At 38.8% G+C, this 10,862-nt stretch overlaps 1 protein-coding gene across 1 annotated transcript in view; it reads left to right on the forward strand.

Annotated features, from left to right (window-relative positions):
• The window catches only part of LOC122864476 (venom phosphodiesterase 1), a 44,631-nt gene extending 38,795 nt beyond the window's left edge, over positions 1–5,836 (forward strand). The window contains exons 23-25 of the mRNA XM_044171936.1: positions 5–137; positions 3,358–3,514; positions 4,951–5,836. Of these exons, the coding sequence (XP_044027871.1) occupies positions 5–137; positions 3,358–3,514; positions 4,951–5,133 (473 nt within the window). The 3' untranslated portion in view covers positions 5,134–5,836. The remainder of the gene's footprint in view (positions 1–4; positions 138–3,357; positions 3,515–4,950) is intronic.
• The last annotated feature ends 5,026 nt before the right edge of the window (positions 5,837–10,862 follow it).

Below are 10,862 nucleotides of genomic sequence, written 5' to 3' on the forward strand. Positions count from 1 at the left end.
TTAGAGATCTGGGACTACTTTCACAGCACCCTATTAAAGAAATATGCCTCAATTTACAACGGCATTAACGTATTGACGGGCCCCGTCTTCGATTACAACCATGACGGCCAGTACGACACTCCAGAGCAGATCCAACAGTAAGTGAAGAAGTCCTAGTGAAGATGATAATATTAGCATTACCACTTTTACAGCTTCTTCTTTTTTAAGACAAACAACCTTGACTTCTTCAGGGTTTAAAGGCAAAAAGATATTTTTTTCAATTCAAGCCACATTAAAATAAGACCATTGTCTGAATCCATAGAGAACCATGTGCTCTCAAAACTTAAAATGTAACCAGGAGATGTGTTTTTATATGACAGCAGCCACATCATGAACCCATCATCAGGGGATAAAATACAGCCATGTGCATGTGTCGTTTATACACAAATATTACTTGAAACTGTTAAAGGTTCTGACTGTAGCATTTTACTTACTAAATGATTTTAATAATATTAGCCTCTACTCAGCATTCCATATTATAAGCCACCACGTAGGATTTGGAGGATTGCTTTTGAGGAAATACACTGGAACAAGACAGGAAATGTTTTTATATTTCATCTGGAGAGTTCTGGTAAGACACTTGGTTTATCCATTCATCTTATCCATCTGCGTATTGGACTGAACATCTGTGCACGCTGGACCCAGCTTTTGCCATGTGTGCTTGGTTAGACAGGTTAGGCCTGTCACAACTCTTGACAGGATATTGAAAAATGGGCCGAAATCTTCCGAATGTTTGTTCCAGATCTGTGGTGCACAAAGACTGGATGCTGCATCTCCATGTTTAGTTTAGACTCTGGAGAAAGCAGAACTCTGCTAGATGACTCAAGAGGTCTGGACGGTTCATATTCTGGCAAGGTTCATGTGGTGAGAGGGAGCTGAGTTTGTAATCGTCTTAATGCGAATGTTAACATTTAGGTCCTTAACTTCACAAAGATTGGTTAGGGTTAGACTTGGTTTTTGGTCTTAAACATTAGCATTGTGAGTATTAATATGATGGGGTGGAGTGGATTCATTTAGGCATAGTCATAACAGATTCTTCATGACCCAGCCAGGTTTCAGTAAGACAAAATACGTCATTATGATACTCTGATATCAAATCTGATATCGACAGAGATCTGACGTTTAAGAGTCCACATTTAATTCTCCTAATTTTTTTTTGTGCTATTTCAGCTGTGGTAATTTTCTTTATGTTTTTATGTATAACTCCTCTTCTGTTCACTTTTAATTTGATTAATTTAAGTGGTCGGGGGGGCAGACACCATCACTAAGGAGTTTTGGGTGGGTAACTGCTCTAATGGAAGCGCAGAGAAGCGTGTAGGACTACAACTCTCCCTCCTGGTCTCGTTTGCCGGACATCACTGGTCAGATTTGGCGAGGGCCCAGAGAAAACTACGGAGGCGTAATCGAGAGTCGTTACCACCGACGTGAATAACAATCTTACTGTATTTGGTACTGGTGTCGCTAACTTCACGTTTCTCAAAATGGAGCTGCCGATAATCAGAGTTGGTTTCTCAGCAGGTGTGTCGCTGAGTGGGGGGAACTTGTTAGAAACGTGGACAGGTTGGTGGTGAACCGTGGGCTTCCGCTCAGGGCTTCCGCTCAGGGCTTCCGCTCAGGGCTTCCGCTCAGGGCTTCCGCTCAGGGCTTCCGCTCAGGGCTTCCGCTCAGGGCTTCCGCTCAGGGCTTCCGCTCAGGGCTTCCGCTCAGGGCTTCCGCTCAGGGCTATGCTTCCTTCGGACAGTCACCCAGCCTCCCCGGCTACCTCTGGTCGGTCCGCACCGGCTACTGGGGGCTGGCTAACTACAGCAGCTAACGACTGACTTCCCATGGTGCGGAACCGCGTTTCCAATTCACTAAGCCTCGCCTCCAACGCTACAAGTAAACTACATTTATTACATGTACCGTTATCACTAAAGGAGGCAGAGGAATAGCTAAACATTTGACACACCGAGCGAGAGAGAGCAGGAGAGAGAGAGAAGCCATCGATAGCTGCTAAGCTAAAGAACAGTAGCTAGCAAAACTGAATAGCGTGTAAACTGTGGGATTAGCTAAAAGTTGCTAAAAGGAGAGAGCTATGAGTGCTTGAGCAGAACTAGTGTACGTTTAAATGTATAGCAGATAGTCAGTCACTGTAATGAAGAATCGAACAATGTATAATTTTGATGTACTGTATAGTCTACATTACTCGAGAATGCTCTATTTTAATTCCCAACAATTTGAGCAGCTATGGCTAAATATGATTTAACCACAAAGCATAAAGCCACAAGGAGATAAAAACATTAAAAGCTAAATCACATCTTGCAGGACAAAAAGCAAACCCTTACTACCTATTTTGTTTGTTGTTATCCATGCATACCTGCCTGACTTGGTATTCATTAAGTTTTGACACCACCTACTTTTTTCACTGTATTTGATGACACAAGTTAAGTCACATTTCTTGGAAAAGGAGGCCCTGTGTTCATGTCTTGTGAGAGTCACAAAACACACCCTGCATCCCACTCAATACATTTTCTCATTCATTTCATCATTCATTTGGTGCTATATAGAATTATGCTGCCTGTCTACACAGTGCAACTGTTAGGTTTAGAAAATTTAAAGTAAAGTTAGATATCAAAGTTAAGTTTTGGCTCTTAGTTAAGTCCTACTAAGTTGTTTTTGTTGGTAAACCAAATTTGCTGGCATCTTTTAGGGCAGCTTGGCCTCTAATCTGATAAATGGGATTTTCCAGATGGGGATTTGTTGTTTTGTTTGAGAAAGTCCTCACCTGGTAACTACAAGTGAAGTCTTTCTTTGGAACTAGAAGCTACGGCGTTTAAGAGAAATGCCGTCAATACTGTGAGACACAGAATGCACGACATTGCATTTTTTAACGTAAAGACAAACTGACTGAGAATCATCACAAAGTGCCGCACAGAGCTAAATAGATAAATATATATGGGGAAACAGGGCTATATTACAAGACAGACCATGAGTGTGAGTACACTATGTTGCCAAAATGGCACAAAAGAAATACTGGAATCACTTTACCTTACATTTTGTGAAGAAACTAATATTTTTATTGCATCACATACAGGACACATATCTTTTTAGTGAACATCCTTTTTAGTGGAAAACAAATAATCATAAATAAGATAATCATAAATCATAAGGTCCCCTGCATAAATAAAGGATAAATAAATAAAAACAACATTGTGTGTGTTCTTTCTTACATGATAATTCCTGTATTTTTTAAATCAGGCATGAAATGTCCAAGTTTCATTGTACTTGGGACGACCTGTGCTGATGAATAAAACTGTATGAGCTTTTGTGTGACTCTAGGTTTGTGTCTGGCACGAACATCTCCATCCCCACACATTACTTTGCGGTGTTGACCAGCTGCAGGGACTCAGCCCTCCCAGTGACCGCCTGCATCGGGGAGATGGAGACCGTGTCCTTTCTGTTGCCTCACAGAGTCAACAACTCAGAAAGCTGCAAAGTAAGGAATCAAAATGAGTTCACCTTTTAAACTTTACACTTCACTGACTCAGCTGTATTCTTTCTTCATTCTCACAATGCTTCCCTTCTTGCCACCTCACACTGGGCCAGACACACAAAACTCTTTGTATGGCTTAGTATGAAACCATTCATATTGGCTGGTCCCGAACAAAGCAACAGTGTCTTCAGGAATGGTGACAAAATCCCCATTTAGTTTACACGGCACACAGGAAGAGTGAAACCACTTAATTACAGTAATAAAAAAGATGAAGAGAACCATTGTGTTAGCAAGTTATAAATAGAAGTATGTGCTCATTAAAACCACTTACCTTACCTACATAAACACACATATTCATGAATAGAAAATAAACAAAAGCACTAAGAGCAGAAAAGACAGGAGGCTGAAAGCTTACATAAAGACCTTCCCTAAAAAGGCAAGACATTTTTTACTAGCAAGGGCAACACCATCAACAAGATGTGTTTAAATGATTTATTTACAAAAAGGAAAATGATTGGTGTGCAAGGTTTGAGATTCGCTCTACCCCCCTGAGGACCCTTTGAAGAGGAGGAAACATGAAGAGAGAAATAGGGTGGGAGGGAGGGACACCGTATAGGCAGTGAAAGAGGCGGAGAGGGTTAGGTATATATTTATAGGAATGCCGGAAGTGGCACGGTTGAGATGTGGTCCTGCTCCTGGAACTCTGCTAGATAGCTCCAAATCAAGGGATAGGAAAGGTAAATACAAACAAAGAAAATATATATATGACAATTACTTCTCATTCCGGCTGTCCAACAGTCAACAGGGTGATTGGGAAGCTACCGATGTTTATTTAAGCCACATTATTGGACCATAAATGAGCATGAATATGCCTAGACTGTCCAGTAGAGTACGAATGAATGACTGAATTAGTTTGGAAAAATGGAGAGATAGCAGTGAATGAATTGCAAAATCTTTATTGCAAAAGTGTCCAAAATAGAAGGGTTTCATTCTCTGGAGAGCATCAATGTCCTCAAAAGATTGTATGGTAATCTGTCCATTAGATTTTGATATTTCTAGAGATGAAGTGTAAATTTTGGTTCGATGGTGACCCTACAAGAAAGATCAGGGGATTAGCAACAAAATTAAGAGTAAATCATCTGCAGACCATGAATACCCACAGCAAATTTCATGGAAAGGTGGCTGATAGTTTGAGAGAGACCTTATCAAAGTGATAGTAAATCAGAAGTGTTGGCTAGACAGTGGCGCTAGAGGGAAGGTCAGAGAGTCACCAAAATCATATGGACTCATCCTCTGGGGACCATGAATGTCTATGCGAAGTTTTCTGGTAATCTGGCCAGTAATTTCTGAACAAAGTTAATAAAATTCAGCCAATTCATTTGTTTAAACTGTCAAATGTAACATCATTTTTGGTCACTTTTTTTTTTTTTCATCAACAGAGTACAGAAGCCGAATCTCATTGGGTTGAAGATCACATGTGGTTCCATCAATCACGAGTCAGAGACGTGGAGTGGATCACAGGATTGGACTTTTACCAGGGCAGCAATCGACCAATCCCAGAGCTGCTGAGGGTGAAGACCCGCCCCACAGCTGCCATTTCAAGAAAAAAATTGAATCACTAATTTCCACAAAAAAATTTGAGATAAAATTAAAGATTAATGTTCAATATCTGTAAAAGTATTTTGTTATTGAGTAAGTAGTCTTTAATTATATCACTTTGACACTGGACTGAAGGTACTATTATCCAACAGTGTTTATTTATTTACTTTTTAATTTCAAACTGTTATTTTTTTTGTATTATTTAATCTTATTATAATCCTATTGTCATTATTTTTAGCCTGTTTGGGTTTTTTGTAATCTATAGTTAAAGAGTTGTTTCACAAAAAAAAACATTTTTTGACCTTGCTGGACTTTTGGAGCCGTGGTGCTACAGAACCTTAAATACAGTAATTGATGATCAGGCACTTGTATTTAGATTTTTTTTCAGGTTGGGATAATACTGGATATATTTTTAGGTCTTTACAGTCTGTAGATTGTACCAAGAATTATAACAAACAGTGTCCACTAAATTCAAGAAATATTGCTGTTGAATTCTTTCAAATATGTTTTTCATATCTCTGATAAGCAGAAGTAAAATTACATTCACCTCCATTGTAGTGGGGGTGGCAGAAGTTTCAGAGCTGGATATCTCGTTTAAACTGTCTGCATGGATAGAAACCACTTGTGATTAGTGAGAATATATGTTTTTGTCATTTGGATAAACTGACTGTTTAAAGGTTTCCTCATTTTGTACCAGTCCCTGTAAATAAAAACTCCAAACAGTCAGCCATCACGGATTTTGCAGCAATAAATAATGAAACCATTTTATTTACTTAGAAGCAAGTTCGACATGGCCAGGCTTTCTTTGCGTTAGCTCGCTCAACAAAACCTAAAACCCTAATCAGAGATAATCACGATGGTGGTTATCAACTTTCTTTGTTGTTCTGCGCTCCCATAATAGGGGGCGACTCTTCTTCACCACAAAATGGACCGATCGCATGCCGGCTACTCCAGTCAACAGGAACAGCTCGTTATAAAGGAGAGCTATGAAAAATATAAAAAAAATATTATAGCAAAAAGCAACACTGTTGCTGTAATTATGGCAAGAGAGGAATGTTGGCAGAAAATGGCTAATTGTGTAAATTCATGAGAAGTTAATATGTTTATTTTACCACTCAATGCTTTCTCAATGCCTACAGTTTATTTGTAACGTGACAACTGCACATTCTAGAGCTCTTAAACTTGATACAGCATATTTAAATATTATATTCAAGAATGGGGCTGTATCTTCCACTTAAATATCTTTTTTCAAATACCTGGCCATAACAAGCTTTTATGTGACTCACGAATACTACATAAAGTTTTCACAAATATGTATTTTTGACAAATTATTCCAGCAGATTATTTAAAAGGTACATTTGACCTACCAAATTTGCACATAGTAAAAATGTCTTTACTATTAATGTAATGCATTAAGAACTCAAGTTCAGAAGTGCAGTATTTCTCCAGTTCTTAAGCACCAACTTCCAGGAAGCCAATTGTTTCACTTCACTTGGTGCAAGTCTAAAACAATCAACTTGCAGAGACTTGAAACTTTCTTTAGTTCCATACTCCACCATAATTTAGATGAAAACTACTAAACCCTACTTCCAGCGCCCTTCATTTTGATCTTAACTGCACATCTGGTGTGATGCTATCGTGTTGACAAAGTTGACACCTGGCAAAGTACTCAAAACCAGGACCACAATTTTGCCATGATGACACACACACAGACTCACACGGTGAAAACAATACCCACCACGCTGTAGCGGCTGGTAATTAAAGAAGACATAATGTGCAATGTGATGGACTTACCAATCTTAAGCCAGAGTAAACTTAATTAAATATATGTTTTTTGAAAAATACCAGTGTAAATATGTGGTGATCCATGTCGGATGAGACCAAGTTGAAGTGAATATATCCCTGCAGGAGAAATAACTACTGAGGCTGCGATTTTTGCTTCTCTACACAGGTTTGTGTTTCTTCTCACTGGCTGATTCACTTCTGTATATATGTACAGTATATACTGTATGTAAACTCAACACTGTAGGTGGTCTGCTGGTATCAAAGACACACTGGGGTGATGATGCTAAGTTTAAACAGATGGATTCCTGAGGCAATTCTTGGAAAATAAGACTTCTCTTGGAAAGGATCCAAGATGAGGCATTCAGGGATAAAAGGGAATTTTCTGCTAAGTGGACAGGAGACACGTTTATTTGATGTGTACAGTTCATTCTGTCTCAAATTTTTGGGTGATTCACTCCGCTTTTTCGTTTCAATGTACACAGAAATAGACATAAATACACTAAAAACCAGGACAACAAGCTCAACAAGGTAAACAAACATTAAGCTACTGTGTGCACATAGATATCTATATTTTTAAAAAGTACAAAAAACAACATTTGTAAACAGTAAGACAATTAGTGCAATGGTGCAGAGTGCAAATGGTGTTGAAATAAATATGATTAATGTAACAGGTTGCTTTATATATTTGAGGTAGGTAGATATGACAGTATGTACAGCGTGCATAGTGATGATATTTACATAAACAATGAGATATATTTACAGGTACAGTCCTGTTCACAGCAAGCATGGGAAGAATTCATTTTTATTGTTTGAGATATCTGGCTCTGTTTTACCCACTAAGCACCAAGTGTTCCCTCCAGACTGCCTGGTAAAACCACTACTAGTCTAACACCAGTGATTCAGCTGGAAGATTACAGCAGTGAGCACAGAAAAGGTGAAATTTGGATGAAGGTCAGAATGAGAGTGTGAAAGAGGATTCGGGAAAGAAAACAAATCACCCACATTTGTATTCTTTTCTTAGGAACAAACTATTGTCATAAATACATGGAAGCAAATCTAAATAAATTTTGTTTATCTTATAAAACAAACTATGTATTGAAAATAATGCTGTTACCATGGCTACAGACAGCCATGTGAATTTAACTGCAGATAAGTACCTAAATAAATACTCTAAAGCATGTTTTGCTATGAAAATCATTGCCAAAGGATTTCCCTTCACAAACTTCATGCAGCGTTTGGTCATTGTTTATTTGGACCCCCCTGGCTGTTACCATGGCAACAACTCCTCTTCCTGGGGTCAGATTATAAGAAAATGTGCCTCAGAGGCACAGATGTGTAAAAGTGATTCTCCCTCATACAAAATGCTGTAGGACACATAAAACACATATTATAGACTGCCAAAGAAAAGTGCAGGTTATATTCTTTTAAGTTTTCTAAGCCCAAACACAAGTACAGCTGAAGCTGATGGGAATGTCATTAGTTTTGCAGGTTTTTGGTCATGAACCAGAGTTTCAGAGGAATCAAAATTTTGACCTGATGATGGTGCAAGATGAAAAGTCAGAGGATCACCAAAGTCAGTAGGATTCATCCTGAGGGAGACATTGATATCTGTACCAAATTTCATCGCCATCCATCCAACAGTTGACTTTTAATTATTCACCCTCACGGTAGTGAGGAAGAGTTAGAGGAAGTCATTTAACAGACTTGTGACCAGTAAAACACTTTTTTTTTAAAAAACACAGTTCATTTGAACATCCTTGCTTTAGAGAAAGTTAAACAATGCCTATTTTTGACAAAACAATCCCAATTTAAGGTCTGCGTGCTAGTTTTTTTTTCAGTGCTTTCGACTGTATCACATGGTCTCTCTGGGATTGTTTGCTCAAACTACTATTTCCAAGGTCAAAAATAAACTTGGAAGCTCAAATGCTTTTATTGCTCTTCAATTTTGTAGGCCTGTCTTCAAGTTAACCTCTTTAGTTGCTTTAATAAACCCCTTGTATTAGATTATTGCAATATAAAGCGTGGCAGACCATTCCTTAGAGACATGACTAAATACATTACTGTTTTGGGTTGCTCTTTTATTGAGGTAGCACAATTTGACTAACAGATCAATCATGCAGCGAAATCAGGCTCTGATCAGCTCCACATTGTCTCCAAACTCAGAACAGAGTTCTGTGTCTCTGATCTGCAGAAAGTCATACAGTACACACCCTCACATTCAATTTCAATTAAATTTAATTTTATTTATATAGCGCCAATTCATAACAGAAGTTATCTCATTGCACTTTTCTTATAGAGCAGGTCTAGACCGTACTCTTTATAATATTATTTACAGACCCAACAAATCCCACCATGAGCAAGCACTTGGCGAGAGTGGCAAGGAAAAACTTCTGTTTTAAGAGGCAGAAAGGTGGGAGGTGGGAGGGAAGCACAATGCAAATACCACCTAGAATTTTAAAATAGTAATAATGTAATAGTAGTGGTAATATTAAAATGAATAAATTGATAATAATAGGAATGACAGTTATAGGAATAATAATGATAATAATAATAATAATAAGACTTATAACAACTGTAGTAGCAGTTGTCGAGCAGGAACACAGGGGCAGCAGGTGGCCTACAATCACAGATCCAGACTCTGCAGCTCCGGAGGCAGAAATACCTGCTGAAAGCGACAGAAGGAGAGAGGAGAGACGAGAAAGCACAAAACTACGTGAGAGAGAAGATGTCGAGTTAGTAGCATGCATTAATGGGACAAAAATGCATACAAATGGAGAGGGAGAGGAGGAGACAGGAAAGAGGTGCATCATGGGAAGTCTCCTGGCAGTCGAGGCCTATAGCAGCATAACTAAGGGATGGTTCAGGACTCACCCAAGCCAGCCCTAACTATAAGCTTTATCAAAGACTCTTAAATGTGGAGATGGTGTCTGCCTCCTGAACCCAAACTGGGACCTGGTTCCACAGGAGAGGAGCTTGATAACTGAAGGCTCTGGCTCCCGTTCTACTTTTGGAGACTCTAGGAACCACAAGTAAGCCTGCATTCTGGGAGTGCAGTGTTCTAGTCGGGTAATAAGGTATTATGAGATCTTTAAGATACGGTGGTGCCAGACCACTAAGAGCTTTGTAGGTGAGGAAAAGGATTTTAAATTCTGCTCTGGATTTTACAGGGAGCCAGTGCAGAGAAGCTAATATTGGAGAGATATGATCTCTTTTCCTAGTTCTTCTCAGTACACGTGCCGCAGCATTCTGGATCAACTGGAGAGTCTTAAGGGACTTGACAATAATAGTAACACATCCACCCAGACTCTAAACACTGTAAATTGGGGGACGTAATTAAGGAATCAAACTTTGTTTTTATAGTGCTTTTCATGCTGCCCTGCAATAACAAGTGCGTCTCATATAGTTAACGATCAGTAAAGATGGTAATGGAGATAAAACCAAACTTAGACACAAAACCCAACAGTGGTAATGAAGTAATAACAGGTAAAAACTTTAGTTTGCTCTCATAGTCATTTCCTTTCCCAGAAGAAGTGAGTGTTATTCATGGATTACTAAGAATCATTTCTGACCTGCTAAGAGTACCTCTGCCGCTTCGACAGAATTTGCCTGGTGTTTCCTTTGCCTTAGCTGTAAGTTAAAACTATAATTAGCTGTCATTTCTGTGTGTGTGTGTGTGTGTGTGTGTGTGTGTGTGTGTGTGTGTGTGTGAGCAGCCGAGGAAGTAATTGATACAGCTCAATGGTCCAGCTTTTAACAGCTGATTGCCAAAGCTGTTTCAGAAACCACAGTACTATGTAAAGTTATACCATGTTGAAATCACACCCCACATGCTTCTTTATTACATAATTCTCGGCACTGTAAAATATATGCTGTAACGGTTTTAAAATGTTTAGTTATACGATACAGTTCAGAGGAAAATCCACCATTTAATATTTTCAAAAGATTTCACAGATACAATGTTGACAGT

The sequence above is a fragment of the Siniperca chuatsi genome, linkage group LG17 (assembly GCF_020085105.1).
Source record: "Siniperca chuatsi isolate FFG_IHB_CAS linkage group LG17, ASM2008510v1, whole genome shotgun sequence".
NCBI lineage: Eukaryota > Metazoa > Chordata > Actinopteri > Centrarchiformes > Sinipercidae > Siniperca > Siniperca chuatsi.